The sequence below is a fragment of the Oncorhynchus mykiss genome, chromosome 4, assembly GCF_057628025.1.
Source record: "Oncorhynchus mykiss isolate SJ-2025 chromosome 4, ASM5762802v1, whole genome shotgun sequence".
In the NCBI taxonomy this organism is placed as follows: Eukaryota; Metazoa; Chordata; class Actinopteri; order Salmoniformes; family Salmonidae; genus Oncorhynchus; species Oncorhynchus mykiss.
Genome location: NC_143025.1, coordinates 16123773 through 16139713, shown reverse-complemented (window position 1 = coordinate 16139713; position 15941 = coordinate 16123773). Strand labels below are relative to the sequence as shown.

The 15941-nt window shown below is 41.6% G+C and overlaps 1 protein-coding gene across 4 annotated transcripts in view; it reads left to right on the top strand.

Moving 5' to 3' along the window:
• Window positions 1-15941, top strand: part of LOC110521389 (sodium- and chloride-dependent GABA transporter 2) — a 47764-nt gene that overhangs the window by 26850 nt on the left and 4973 nt on the right. For 3 of the 4 annotated variants that reach the window (XM_021598919.3, XM_021598918.3, XM_090231278.1), the window contains exons 8-10: window positions 13299-13402; window positions 14206-14330; window positions 15753-15865. In XM_021598919.3, the coding sequence (XP_021454594.1) occupies window positions 13299-13402; window positions 14206-14330; window positions 15753-15865 (342 nt within the window). Of the gene's footprint in view, window positions 1-5935; window positions 6154-13298; window positions 13403-14205; window positions 14331-15752; window positions 15866-15941 lie in introns of those variants that run through there. The other variant, XM_090231279.1, reaches the window with a different exon arrangement.

Sequence of the window (15941 nt, the reverse complement as noted above, 5' to 3'; positions counted from 1 at the left end):
GCCTACAGGGAGGAGGTGAGGGCCCTCGGAGTGTGGTGTCAGGAGAATAACCTCACACTCAACGTCAACAAAACAAAGGAGATGATCGTGGACTTCAGGAAAGAGCAGAGGGAGCACCCCCCTATCCACATCGATGGGACAGTAGTGGAGAAGGTAGAAAGTTTTAAGTTCTTCGGCTTACATATCACGGACAAACTGAAAAGGTCCACCAACACAGACAGTGTGGTGAAGAAGGCACAACAGCGTCTCTTCAACCTCAGGAGGCTGAAGAAATTTGGCTTATCACCAAAAACACTCACAAACTTTTACAGATGCACAATCAAGAGCATCCTGTCTGGTTGTATCAACGCCTGGTACGGCAACTGCTCCGCCCACAACCGTAAGGCTCTCCAGAGGGCAGTGAGGTCTGCACAACGCATCACCGGGGGCAAATTACCTGCCCTCCAGGACACCTACATCACCTGATGTCACAGGAAGGCCAAAAAGATCATGAAGGACAACAACCACCCGAGCCACTGCCTGTTCACCCCGCTATCATCCAGAAGGCGAGGTCAGTACAGGTGAATCAAAGCAGGGACCGAGAGACTGAAAAACAGCTTCTATCACAAGGCCATCAGACTGTTAAACAGCCATCACTAACATTGAGTGGTTGCTGCCAACATACTGACTCAAATCTCTAGCCACTTTAATAATTTAAAATGGGATGTAATAAATGTATCACTAGTCACTTTAAACAATGCCACTTTATATAGTGTTTACATAACCTACATTACTCATCTCATATGTATTTACTGTACTTTTTACCATCTACTGCATCTTGCCTATGCCCCATGGCCTTCGCTCATCCATATATTTATATGTACATATTTTTATTAATTCCTTTACACTTGTGTGTATAAGGTAGTTGTTGTGAAATTGTTAGATTACTTGTTAGATATTACTGCGTGGTCGAAACTAGAAGCACAAGCAGAACATCTGCTAACCATGTGTATGTGACAAATACAATTTGGTCTGATTTGATGCACCCCTTCAGGTGTTGACCTTACCGTGAAATGCTTACCTACAAGCCCTTAACCACCAATGCAGTTTAAGAAAGTGTTAAGAAAATATTTACAAAATAAACCAAAGTAAAAAATAATAATATATGTTTTTTAACTTGCATTTGGAGTTCTTAAAATTAATTGAATGACATATACATTATTTTGGAAAAGTAATGCATCTTTTCGAGTAGGCTATGTTTGCTAGGCTTAGGTGTGTGGCTGAGTGTAGACTCTTGGACAGAAACAAATTAAGTTGTATAGTGTGCCACACCCTTCATTGTTGTGTGTGAACCCCCACCCAACTGCTTGTGCCTGTGTGTCTACAGGGAGCATTGGTTGTGTGGTGTCACACCCTCCATTGGTATGTGTGACCCCACCCCAATAATTGCTTGTGCCTGTGTGTCTACAGAGAACATTGGCTAAAGCCTATAGGTCTAAAATAATATCCACAGTTGGGACATGTATACTTTTTAAAATTATTTGAGATGGAATTCACATTCAGCCAAGAGCCAATACATTTTATTTCTCTGCTCCCCTCACTGCATCAAGAGGACATTGTCTGCTTCATATAAGGCTTTAGTTTAGGAAGGTCATAAAAAATATGATACTAAGACAATGTATTGCAAAAGAACAGAACAGCATGTTTTGAGTTTTTATTTATCTGTGCTTAGTAGCCGAGGCTATATGTCTGCGCCATCAATGCGTTCATTTAGCAGACATCACTTGGGTATATTCAGTCAACACACATACAGTTGAAGTCGGAAGTTTACATACACTTAGGTTGGAGTCATTGGAGTCATTAAAAAGTTTTTCAACCACTCCACAAATGTCTTGTTAACAAGCTAGTTTTGGCAAGTCAGTTAGGACTGATAATTTATTTGATTGTCGAATAGCCTGGGCCAGGGCCTCCAGGAACTTATAAAAATTGCAGATGTGAGATGGGGTCACCGAGCCTGCTACTTGTACTTATTCTGAACGGAACTGAGCAGGTATTGCCTTTTATTTCTGTGGCAGGGGGATTGGTATACAGTGTAATCGGAAATAATTCAGACCCCTCGATTCCCCCCCCCCCCCCCCCCCACATTTTGTTACTTTACAGCCTTATTCTAAAATGGATTAAATATTTTTTCCCCCCTCAAACTACCCACATCAAACTACACAAAACACCCTTAATGACAAACCAAAAACTTGTTTTTAGAAATGTTTGCTAATATATTAAAAATTAAAAACAGAAATATCACAATTACATGTAGTACCAGTCAAAGGTTTGGATCTTTTGTGGAGCGATGGGTAACGATGCTTCGTGGGTGACTGTTGTTGATGTGTGCAGAGGGTCCCTGGTTCGCGCCCGGGTATGGGCGAGGGGATGGTCTAAAGTTATACTGTTACGTTGATGCTGTTGATCCGGATCACTGGTTGCTGCGGAAAAGGAGGAGGTCAAAAGGGGGGTGAGTGTAACGGATGTGAAATGGCTAGCTAGTGGCGTTTCAATCGGTGACGTCACTTGCTCTGAGACCTTGAAATAGTGGTTCCCATTGCACGCTTTTGTGGAGCGATGGCTAACGATGCTTCGTGGGTGATTGTTGTTGATGTGTACAGAGGGTCCCTGGTATGGGCGAGGGGGCGGTCTAAAGTCTACTCATTCCAGGGTTTTTCTTAATTTTTTACTGTTTTCTACATTTTAGAATAATAGTGAATACATCAAAACTATGAAATAACACATATGGAATCATGTAGTAACCAAAAAAGTGTTAAAGAAATCAAAATATATTTTATATTTGAAATTCTTAAAATATATATATATATTTGATTTTATTTAACCTTCATTTAACTAGGCAAGTCAGTTAAGAACAAATTATTATTCACAGTGATGGCCTACCAAAAGGTAAAAGGCCTCCTGCGGGGACGGGGGCCTGGGACCAAAAAAATAAAAAATTAAATATAAATATAGGACAAAACATATCACAATAAGAGAGACAACACAACACTACATAAAGAGAGACCTAAGACAACAACATAGCAACACATGACAACATAGCAAGGCAGCAACACATGACAACACAGCATGGTGTTGTCAACAACATAGAAGCAACACAACATGGTAGCAGCACAAAACATGGTACAAACATTATTGGGCACAGTCAACAGCACAAAGGTCAAGAAGGTAGAGACAACAATACATCACAAAAAGTAGCCATCCTTTGTCTTGATGACAGCTTTGCACACTCTTGGCATTCTCTCAAATCAAATTGTATTTGTCACATACACATGGTTAGCAGATGTTAATGCGAGTGTAGCGAAATGCTTGTGCTTCTAGTTCCAACAATGCAGTAATATCCAACGAGGAATCTAACCTAACAATTCCACAACAATTACCTTATACACACAAGTGTAAAGGAATTAATAAGAATATGTACATAAAAAAAATATATGAATGGTATAGAACGGCATAGGCAAGATGTATAGAGTACCGTATATACATATGAGAGGAGTAACGTAGGATATGTAAACATATAAAAGATGCATTGTTTAAAGTGGCTAGTGATACATTACATCAAGATGACAAGATGCAGTAGATGGTATAGAGTACAGTATATCCACATGAGATGAGTAATGTAGGGTATGTAAACATTATATGAAGTGGCATTGTTTAAAGTGGCTAGTGATACATTTATTACATAAATGTTTCCCGAAGTCCACGATCATCTCCTTTTGTTTTCTTGACGTTGAGTGTGAGGTTATTTTCCTGACACCACACTCCGAGGGCCCTCACCTCCTCCCTTTAGGCCGTCTCGTTGTTGTTGGTAATCAAGCCTACCACTGTAGTGTCGTCTTGTGTTGGAGGCGTGCATGGCCACGCAGTCGTGGGCGAACAGGGAGTACAGGAGAGGGCTGAGAACGCACCCTTGTGGGGCCTCAGTGTTGAGGATCAGCGGGGTGGAGATGTTGTTACCTACCCTCACCACCTGGGGCGGCCCTTCAGGAAGTCCAGGACCCAGTTGTACAGGGCGGGGTCGAGAGCCAGGGTCTCGAGCTTGATGACGAGTTTGGAGGGTACTATGGTGTTAAATGCTGAGCTGTAGTCGATGAACAGCATTCTCACATTCCTCTTGTCCAGATGGGTTAGGGCAGTGTGCAGTGTGATTGCGATTGCATTGTCTGTGGACCTATTGGGGCGGTAAGCAAATTGGAGTGGGTCTAGGTTGTCAGGTAGGGTGCAGGTGATATGGTCCTTGACTAGTCTCTCAAAGCACTTCATGATGACGGAAGTGAGTGCTACGGGGCGGTAGTCATTTAGCTCAGTTACCTTAGCTTTCTTGGGAACAGCCCTCTTGAAGCATGTGGGGACATCAGACTGGGATAAGGATTGATTGAACATGTCCGTAAACACACCAGCCAGATGGTCTGGGGATGCCGTCTGGGCCTGGAGCCTTGTGAGGGTTGACACATTTAAATGTTTTGCTCACGTCGGCTGCAGTGAAGGAAAGCCCGCAGGTTTTGGTAGCGGGCCGTGTCAATGGCACTGTATTGTCCTCAAAGCGAGCAAAGAAGTTGTTTAGTCTGTCTGGGGGCAAGACATCCTGGTCCGCGATGGGGCTGGTTTTCCTTTTGTAGTCCGTGATTGACTGTAGACCCTGCCACATACATCTTGTGTCTGAGCCGTTGATTTTCCATTCTACATGGTCTCTATACTGACGTTTGATTGCCTTGTGGAGGGAATATCTACACTGTTTGTATTCGGTCATGTTTCTGGTCACCTTGCCCTGATTAAAAGCAGTGGTTCGCGCTTTCAGTTTTGCGCAAACGCTGCCATCAATCCACGGTTTCTGGTTTGGGGATGTTTTAATAGACGCTGTGGGGACGACATCGCTGATTCACTTGCTAATAAACTCGCTCACCGACTCAGCGCATTCGTCAATGTTGTTGTTTGCCGCAATGCGGAACATATCCCAGTCCACGTGATCGAAGCAATCTTGAAGAGTGGAATCTGATTGGTTGGGCCAGCGTTGAACAGACCTGAGCGCAATCATCTTGGTAGCTCAACCATCTTCATGAATGCATTTCATTCAGCAGGAGTGCCTTGTTAAAAGTTCATTTGTAAAATGTATTTCCTTCTTAATGCATTTGAGCCAATAAGATGTGTTGTGACAAGGTAGGGGTGGTATACAGAAGATGGCCCTATTTGGTAAAATACCAAGTTCATATTATGGTAAGAACAGCTCAAATAAGCAAAGAGAAATGACAGTCCTTCATTACTTTAAGACATGAAGGTCAGTCAATGCGGAACATTTCAAGAACTTTGGAAGTTTCTTCAAGTGTAGTTGCAAAAACCATCAAAAACCTCTCTTGAGGCCCGCCACAGGAAAGGAAGACCCAGAGTTACCTCTGGTGCAGAGGATAAGATAATTAGACCAACCAGACTCAGAAATTGCAGCCCAAATAAATGTAATCACAGAGTTCAAGTAACAGACACATCTCAACATCAACTGTTCAGAGGTGACGGTGTGAATCATGCTTTCATGGTGGAATTGCTGCAAAGAAACCACCACTAAAGGACACCAATAAGAAGAGACTTGCTTGGGCCAAAAAACATGAGCAATGGACATTAGACTGGTAGAAATCTGTCCTTTGGTCTGATGAGTCCAAATTTGAGATTATTGGTTCCAACCGTTGTGTCTTTGTGAGACGCAGAGTAGATGAACGGATGATCTCTGCATGTGTGGTTCCCACCGTGAGTTATGGAGGAGGAGGTTTGATGGTGTTGTGGTGACATTATCTGTGATTTATTTAGAATTCAAGGCAAACTTAACCAGCATGGCTACCACAGCATTCTGCAGCGATACTCCATCCCATCTGGTTTGCGCTTAGTGTGACTATAATTTGTTTTTCAACAGGACAATGACCCAACGCACATCCAGGCTGTGTAAGGGCTGTTTGACCTTGAAGGAGAATGATGGAGTGCTGTATCAGATGACCTGGCCTCCACAATCACCCGACCTCATCCCAATTGAGATGGTTAGGGATGAGTTGGACCGCAGAGTGAAGGAAAAGCAGCCAACAAGTGTTCAGCATATGTTGGAACTCCTTCAAGACCGTTGGAAAAGCATTCCAGGTGAAGCTGATTGAGAGAACCTGAAGAGTGTGCATGTAACGGTTTTCTTCTGGGGAAAGAGAGGCGGACCAAAATGCAGCGTGGTTAGTTTTGTGCATCTTTAATAAAGATGAAAGTACAACAATCTACAAAACAAGAAACGTGAAAAAACCAAAACAGTCCTATCTGGTGCCACAAACACAATCACCCACAAAACCCAACACAAAACAGGCTACCTAAATTTGGTTCCCAATCAGAGACAATGACTAACACCTGCCTTGAGAACCATATCAGGCCAAACATAGAAATAGACAAACCAGACACACAACATAGAATGCCCACCCAGCTCACGTCCTGACCAACACTAAAACAAGGAAAACACACACGAACGATGGTCAGAACGTGACAGTGCAAAGCTGTAATCAAGGCAAAGGGTGGCTACTTTGAAGAATCTCAAATATGAAATATATTTTGATTTGTTAAACACTTTTTTGGTTATTACAGGATTACATATGATGTGTTATTTAATAGTTTGTATGTCTTCATTATTATTCTACAATGTAGAAAATTGTAAAAATAAGAAAAACCCTTGAATGAGTAGGTGTGTCCAAACTTTTGACTGGTACTGTAAGTATTCGGACGCTTTACTCAGTACTTTGTTGAAGCACCTTAGGCAGCGATTACAGCCTCGAGTCGTCTTGGTTATGATGCTACAAGCTTGGCACACCTGTATTTGGCGAGTTTCTCCCATTCTTCTCTGCAGATCCTCTCAAGCTCTATCAGGTTTGAATGGGAGCATTGCTGCACAGCTATTTTCAGGTCTTTCCAGTGATGTTAGATCTGGTTCAAGTCCGGGCTCTGGCTGGCCCACTCAAGGACATTCAGAGACTTGTCCCGAAGCCACTCCTACATTTGTCTTGGCTGTGTGCTTAGTGTCTTTGTCCTGTTGGAAGTTGAACCTTCGCCCAAGTCTGATGTCCTGAGCACTCTGGAGCAGTTTTTCATCAAGGATCTCTCTGTACTATGCTCCGTTCATCTTTCCCTCAGTCCTGACTAGTCTCCCAGTCCCTGACGCTAGTCTCTCATCTCCACAGAGGAACTCTAGAGCTCTGTCAGAGTGACCATCGGGTTCTTGGTCACCTCCCTGACCAAGCCCCTTTTCTCCCGATTGTTCAGCTTGGCCGGGTGGCCAGCTCTAGGAAGAGTCTTGGTGGTTCCAAACTTCTTCCATTTAAGAATGATGGAGGCCACTGTGTTCTTGGGGACCTACAATACTGCAGAAATGTTCTGGTACCCTTCCCCAGATCTGTGCCTTGACACAATCCTGTCTTGGAGCTCTACATACAATTCCTTCAACCTCAGGGCTTGGTTTTTGTACTGACATGCACTGTCAATCAATCAAATTTCAATCAAATGTATTTATAAAGCCCTTCTTACATCAGCTGATGTCACAAAGTACTGTACAGAAACCCAGCCTATAACCCAAAACAGCAAGCAATGCAGGTGTAGAAGCACAGTGGCTAGGGAAAACTCCCTAGAAAGGCCAGAAATTAGGAAGAAACCTAGAGAGGAACCAGGCTGTGGAGGGTTGGTCAGTCCTCTTCTGCCTGTAACGGGTGGAGATTATAACAGAACATGGCCAAGATGTTCAAATGTTCATGGATGACCAGCAGGGTCAAATAATAATAATCCCAGTGGTTGTCGAGGGTGCAACAGGTCAGCACCTCAGGAGTAAATGTCAGTTGGCTTTTCATAGCCGATCATTCAGAGTAACTCTACCGCTCCTGCTGTCTCTAGAGAGTTGAAAACAGCAGGTCTGGGACTGGTAGCACGTCCGGTGAACAGGTCAGGTCAGTCAGTTCAGGTCAGTTCTATAGCCGCAGGCAGAACAGTTGAAACTGGAGCAGCAGCACGACCAGGTGGACTAGGGACAGCAAGGAGTCATCAGGACAGGTAGTCCTGAGGCATGGTCCTAGGGCTCAGGTCCTCCGAGAGAGAGAAAGAAAGAAAGATAGAGAGAGAATTGGAGAGAGCATACTTAAATTCACACAGGACACCGGATAAGGAAGGAGAAATACTCCAGATATAACAGACTGACCCTAGCCTCCTCGACACTGCAGCATAAATACTGGAGGCTGAGACAGGAGGGGTCGGGGACCTTATATAGACAACTGTGGGACCTTACATAGACAGCTATGTGCCTTGAGCTCAATTTCGACTCTCATGGCAAAGGGTCTGCATACTTATTTAAATAAGGTATTTTTGTTTTTGATTTTTAATACATTTGCAAAAACATTTTTTTCGCTTTGTCATTATGGGGTATTGTGTGTAGATTGATGATGATTTTTAAAATCTTTTTAATATATTTTAGAATACAGCTGTAATGTAACAAAAAGTCAAGGGGTCTGAATATTTTCCGAAGGCACTGTGTAGTATTTATATCATATTAATTAGTCCCTTTAAATGTTTTGGTACACCCACTGGAGAGCTCTTCTTTGTCTACACCCATTCAGCATCGTTCACACCCTCTTAAGCTATATCCCCGCCTGTAAACTCAGAGCGCTGTCAGATTGTCTGTTCATAAATTCAGAGCGTTTCACTCTTGGAGCGTTCAGAGCGCACACTTAATGCCCTGGCCAAGGAGTAGGGTGTTTCCGAGCGTTATGTCCTAACAGCAGCAGTCAAGCATCCAAGCCAACTAGTTAACGTTAGCTAGCTTGTTAGCTACTTCCAGACACAAATGAGAGAACAGCTCACTCTGACCATTTTACTCACACTAGCAGAGCTGGTTAGACTGTTTTTATCTTATCCAGAGTGTTGGTGACTGCAACTGTGCTGCTGGCAACAATTTAATTACGCTTTTTTTGCCGCCGTTTACAGACACCAGCCATATTCAATGGGTGTTGAGTGTTCATAAATTCACGAGTTATTCTGCGCTCTGGCACACTCATGAGTGAATTTACCAGCTACGTCTATCAACAGTTGTTGCATTGACATCATGAACATCCTCTTGAAATGGTTACTTGCATAGTGGATGGAGTCTTCTGTTAAAACATGCTAGCTGGCTAAACAATGAACCATAATCCCAACTCACAACGTTATTACCCTGCATGAATCTGCAGCTAGCTAACCAACCAGGTTCAATGTTAGCTAACTAACATTAAGCTATAACTAGCAATACAAATGGCTCTGAGATGCGAATAATATTACTACACAGAGAATACAAGAAACGTTAGCCAGCTAGCCAACGTTAGCTAGCTAGCTAACAATACACTTGAAATGAAAACAACTTTCTGACAAAATTAGAAACATGTAATATCTGAAAATGTAGCTATCTTAACTGTATACATGGTTGGACGCTTCTCCCTTAGTTTAAATATGTAATCTGGAGACAGGTGTTTTTCGCTACCATACTCTAATTCCACTGATTTCAAAACTCGATCTCTCGGTATGTCCAGCCCACTCATTATCTCAGCCAATCAAGGCTAGTGGGAAGGTTTTCTGGCTAAATGAACTAGGCACGTAATTTAACAATTTTATTCGTATTTACAGATGACATACAAGTTTGTTATTAAGGCACATGAAGGTTCAAATGTTCAAGAAGGCATTTCTGCCAAAAAACACATTTTGATTTTAAAAGAAAGTTTACCTTCAAATGAATCTCCTGTGAAGTAGTAACGCGTGACATACGCCTAGTTTCCTGAAACGAGTCACATTTGAAATTGATTTCAATAATCAAATCAAAGTATATTTTATGTGTCACATGCACCGAATACAACAGGTCTCGACTTTACAGTGAAATGCTTACTTACAAGCCCTTAACCAACAATGCAGTTTTAAGAAAAATAAGTGTACTAAAATAAACTGAACTAAGAAATAAAACAAAGAAAAAGAAAAAAATTGAAAAATAAATGATTAAAGAGCAACAATAAAATAACAACAAATTAGCACTACAACCTGTCCCAACCAGGTAATTTGCCTACTCATGTTAGCCAATGCCCTCATGAGTTCATGGAGAAAGGTTTGGACTCCCAGGAAGCCGGCTTCCACAGTTGAGAGAAGAGGAGTTCTTATTTCTTAAAAAAAAAAACTTGATCTGGCTTGGTGTGGATTTACAATCAGAGATGTACAATTCTTTATAGAAACTGAAGAATCTTTGGTTGATTCATTTGGGTTCTGATAGTAATTCACCTGATTCAGATTCAATAGCTTGTTGGCCAGTATGTTAGCCAGTACCCATGACTGGGTCGATTACCATGGAAGTAATGGTTGAGTCTAACTCGATGGATTGCAAATTATATTCTCTGTCTTATCAATAGATTTAGTTCTATCTTGACTTTCAAGTGAGTAGTCACTACATGATCTCAAAAAAGTGTTTGTTGAGAACGTTCTAACGTTGTTAACAACTTTTCCTATTCTGACATCTTCTTTAATTGTGATTTGTTCAGCCCAGATGCAAATGCAGTTGCTTTGTTTTTAATAAAACCTTTAATAAAACCTGAGGATCGTCAACTGAATTTTTGTTAATCATTATGAATTCATTCAATTCCATTTCAAATTCTTCACAGAAAATATGATTTTGTAGTAAGTGACATTAAAGCACCATCTTGTGGCTCTTTTAGGATATTCTGACATATGTATCTGGCCGTAATAAGCATGATGATCAGACAGGCTCATATGTTGAATTTCCATTTTCTTGATTAAATTAAATAGAGGAGTAGATAAGAGTATGAAATCGATTCTGGAGAATGTTTTGTGCTGGTTTGAATAGAAAGTGTACTCTTTTGCTTTAGGGCTATGAGCTCACCAAGCATCAATGAGGTTGTAAATAGAGAGTACATGTTGGAGAACCTTGGTTTCCTGTAGATTGTAGTTGGTCTTATTAGATTTGTCCCACATGTCCAGAATGGCATTCATGTCTGTTCCAATAACCAGCTGGATTTCAGTTAATTCCAACAACATGCTGTTCAGAGAATCATACAACTTAGGATCATATGAATTTGGAGCATACACATTAATAAAGGCCATTTTCTTTCCATTATGGATACATTTAAAACCTCTTAGGGATCCCTTACGGCTAGAATCCCGTTACCGGGATCGATTTGACAACATCCGGTAAATTGCAAAACACTAGAGTCCACCTGAGTGACACTTAGAAAGAATACGAATACTTCTTCATTTTTCAAAAAACAAAACATCCAACAATTTCGAAAGACTGTTGACATCTAATGGAAGCCATAGGAACTGCAGTCTGAGTCTTAATAATTAGGTTTTCCAATAGAAAAGCATTGGAAAATCCAATGACCTCAACAACAAAAAAAAAATCCTGGATGGATTGTCCTCTGGGTTTCGCCTGCCAAATCTGTTCTGTTATACTTACAGACATTATTTTAACAGTTTTAAAAACGTTAGTGTGTTCTCTATCCAATACTACCATGCATATGCATATCCTAGCTTCTGGGCCTGAGTAACAGGAAGTTTACTTTGGGCACCTCAGTCATCCAAACATGCCTTTACCAAGGACTGTGATTTTGAGTTTCTTATGTATCATTATGATTACACCCGTAGTTTTGTTTGGGGCTGATGAAAAAGCAGCCAGTTTGCAGAAATGGTTCTCTATTCCATGCGCGTCATTTTGTGTGTTTCTTGGAGCATTTTTATATGGTTTCTTGCTAGAATATTATGACTGCTGGAACGTTTGACAGGAGTATTTAGCCCTTTCAAATTTCATGAGAGAATAGTTAGTGTTGCCATTGTTTTTCTAAAACGTAATCGTTATCTTTAGTGTTGATAAGCCCATGGATGTAAAATAAAAAGCAGGACCCATAGGGAAATCCACCCATTGGTCTCTCCTCACCCAGAAGACGCTCTCTATAAACCATTCCCCTTCCCCCCTACTCCCTAGCCTCCCCGGTTCCCCTCGCCCTGCACTATAATTACATGGTTGTAGTATAACGGCTAGTGGCAGCCTTACAAATGAAATTTCTTAAGCAGCATATTTTTGGTATTAAGGTATTTATAAAATTAATAATAATTAAACTAAATAAGTAACCAATTCAGAACTTTTACAATTAAGTTAGCAGACTTGAAGAGTAAGGGTGGGTAATGAAGAAAAAATTATGAAAATTATAACAAGAAGAAACTATGTGAGATATGCAATTCTAATGCCTAAACAGACAAAACTAGGATAGCTGTAGGATCCATATATTGTCCATTGTTCATTAATTGATGTCATGATGTCACATGATGTCATCACTGTGTAAATGTCCTGGACCATAGGCAATATAATGACAACAAGTTCAATGCTCAGCAATAATAGTATTATTGTTCCTTATACCCAAACATGAGAGGTCTCCTCATCATTGTCTTATGCTGAGGGCAGCATCCAATTGTAACCATAGCGGAGAGGAGAGGAGAGGAGAGGAGAGGAGAGGAGAGGAGAGGAGAGGAGAGGAGAGGAGAGGAGAGGAGAGGAGAGCAGAGCAGAGGAGAGGAGAGGAGAGCGATTTATTTGAGTACACCAGAAAACAAAATGAGCGCCCTCTTCAATCCACTGACAAGCTACTCCAAGAAGCCTGTCCCATGAGAACATCTGCCTTAGTGGCTATGGCCCATAGGCCCTGATCAAAAGTAGTGCACTACATAGGCAATAGGGTGCAACCAGAAGTCTTCCTGGCTGCCAGGCAGCAAACTGAAACGTGCCCCCATTGCTTCAGCACCACTTTGCCGAATGGAACAAAGAGCACCCTCATTTAAATTGGAACTGTGTTGTGCTGGTCGTTCAGAGTCTGTGATGGAAAATTACCACACTTGGCGTTGAGGAGCCATTGAGATGGAGAACCAGCGTGCCAGTGACATTGTCAGGGTGGAGAGGGTGGGCTTAGGACTGAAAATGGGTTATGGGGTATATAGACAGAGATCACTGGGGGTTGTATGGTGGGTGATGATGACATAATAAGTGATGAGAAATGGGGTGACCGTGTTTACCACAGAGTGAGGAGCATGTAGGTAATTATTTGGTCATAAAATGTCTGACTAGTATGGGTTTATAGCTGTCTTTCTATAATGTGTTTCATAGAAGTAAATGTATCAGCCAGGAACAATGCCATGGTTTCTTCCAGCAAATGAAAAGGCTGGTTGGTTTGGTTTCTTCCTGTTCTTTCTAGGTATGGATGGATGCAGGGACTCAGATCTTCTTCTCGTATGCCATCTGTCTGGGGTGTCTGACTGCCCTGGGGAGCTACAACAAGTACAACAACAACTGCTACAGGTCAGGGCTCACCTCAGAACACACACTTACACCTCTACCTCCCAGTCTGCTCTACTCTTCTGTACTGTGCTATACTGTACTCTGCTCTACTTTACTGTACTCTGCTCTACTCTTCTGTACTGTTCTATACTGTACTGTACTCTGCTCTACTTTACTGTACTCTGCTCTACTCTTCTGTACTGTTCTATACTGTACTGTACTCTGCTCTACTTTACTGTACTCTGCTCTTCTCTTCTGTACTGTGCTATACTGTACTGTACTCTGCTCTACTCTACTGTATTGTACACCCCACCTCCTACCTCACCTAATTAGATAAGACTGAGATTATTGAAACAATAAGCAGAAGTGTCTCTGATAAGATTAAACAGAGAAGTGATATGTTCTGTTTAATACCCTAATGACCTAACCACCAGTTCTGTTTTATACCCTAATGACCTAACCATCAGTTCTGTTTTATACCCTAATGACCTAACCGTCAGTTCTGTTTTATACCCTAATGACCTAACCGTCAGTTCTGTTTTATACCCTAATGACCCAACCCTTCAGTTCTGTTTTATACCCTGATGACCTAACCATCAGTTCTGTTTTATACCCTAATGACCTAACAGTCAGTTTTGTTTTATACCCTAATGACCTAACCATCAGTTTTGTATATTGATCTGCATTCTGACAGTATCTGATTCTGCTTTGAAGCTGTAAAGTTTTAGTGATTCTGCTTTGAAGTTTTCAAGGGGTTAGTGTGTGGTACAGTATCTGTTGTTATGGTCTACGTCTTCCTGACGACTGCCTCTCTGGGTTTACAGAGATTGCTTGTCGTTATGCTTCCTGAACAGTGGGACCAGTTTCGTGGCTGGCTTTGCCATCTTCTCCATCCTGGGCTTCATGTCTTATGAGCAAAATGTGCCCATCTCAGAGGTGGCAGAATCAGGTTAGTAGTCCTTGTAAAAGAGCGTTACACACAAACCATTCTAGACAGTCAATTTCTACATCATCGTTGGGAAAGAATGTATGGTTTTCCACAATTGGAAAAAGTGTACGTGCTTGTGCTGTCAGATGGAATCATCTGTTGAATTTCAACAATACTAGAACTGAGTATGTCAAAGTAGAATTTCTACCCCAAGTGAGCGGCTATTGACTGTAAATTCCCCACACTGTTCAAAAGAAAAACCCTTTACTGTGCTGTATTGGTGCTTAATGGTGCATATTGGTGAGTAATGCTGCGTAATGGTGCTTAATGGTGAGTAATGATGCTTAATGGTGTTTAATGATGCTTAATGGTGTGTAATGGTGCTTAAAACCTCTTCAGGATCGGACCTATTTTTTTTTAACACAATAGATCTGGTAAAAGATAATACAAAGAAAAAAACAACCGTTCTTTTGTATTTTTTTTGTACCATCATCTTTGAAATGCAATCGAAAGGCCATCATGGATTTTTCCAGCCCAGCTGCAATTTAGATTTTGGCAACTAAATGGCAGCAGTGTATGTGCAACGTTTTAGAGTGATCCAATGAACCATAGCATTTCTGTTGAAAATGTTGTATCAAGACTGCCCAAATGTGCCTAATGTTGAAAACTGTGCACTCTCCTCAAACAATAGCATGGTATTCTTTCACTGTAATAGCTACTGTAAATTTGACAGTGCAGTTAGATTAACAAGAATTTAAGCTTTCTGTCAATATTAGATATGTCTATGTCCTGGGAGATTTTCTTGTTGCTTACAACCTCATGCTAATCGCATTAGCCTACGTTAGCTCAACATCCCACAACATAAGCACGACCCTGGTGCTTATTTTTTTTTATTTTACTAGGCAAGTCAGATAAGAACAAATTATTATCTTCAACGACAGCCTAGGAACAGTGGGTTAACTGCCTTGTTCAAGGGCAGAACAACAGATTTTTACCTTGTCAGCTCAGGGATTCGATCTTGCAACTTTCCGGTTTCTAGTCCAACACTCTAACCACTACGTTACCTGCCACCACTCTCTCGCTCTCTCTGTAATGGTGTGTAATGGTGCTTAATGGTACTTAATGGTGCGTAATGGTGCTTAATGGTGAGTAATGGTGATTAATGGTGAGTAATGGTGCCTAATGGTCCTTAAGATGGTGGCGCAGAGTAGGGCGCATGTCTAGCCAGTTCCTGCTCGCCTTGAACTTGATGATTAGACATGTTAATATTTAGAAGTCAACTTTCAAGGTTCAGAGATTACCTAATAGTTTAGAATACAGTCGGGTAGAGGTTGTTGTTGCAATACGGATCCAAAGTCCTGCTCACGGAATGACAAGTCTGTAATGACCTGTTATGACCTGTTAGGACTCCTCTATGACCTGTTATAACCCTCTGTGCCCCAGGTCCTGGTCTAGCCTTCATAGCATACCCCCGTGCTGTGTCTATGATGCCCTTCTCTCCTCTCTGGGCCTGTTTCTTCTTCATCATGATCGTCTTTCTGGGGCTGGACAGCCAGGTGAGACTAGAACAGCTCTGTCTCCTCTCTGTCTCCTCTCTGTCTGTCTCTCTGTCTGTCTGTCTGTCTGTCTTTC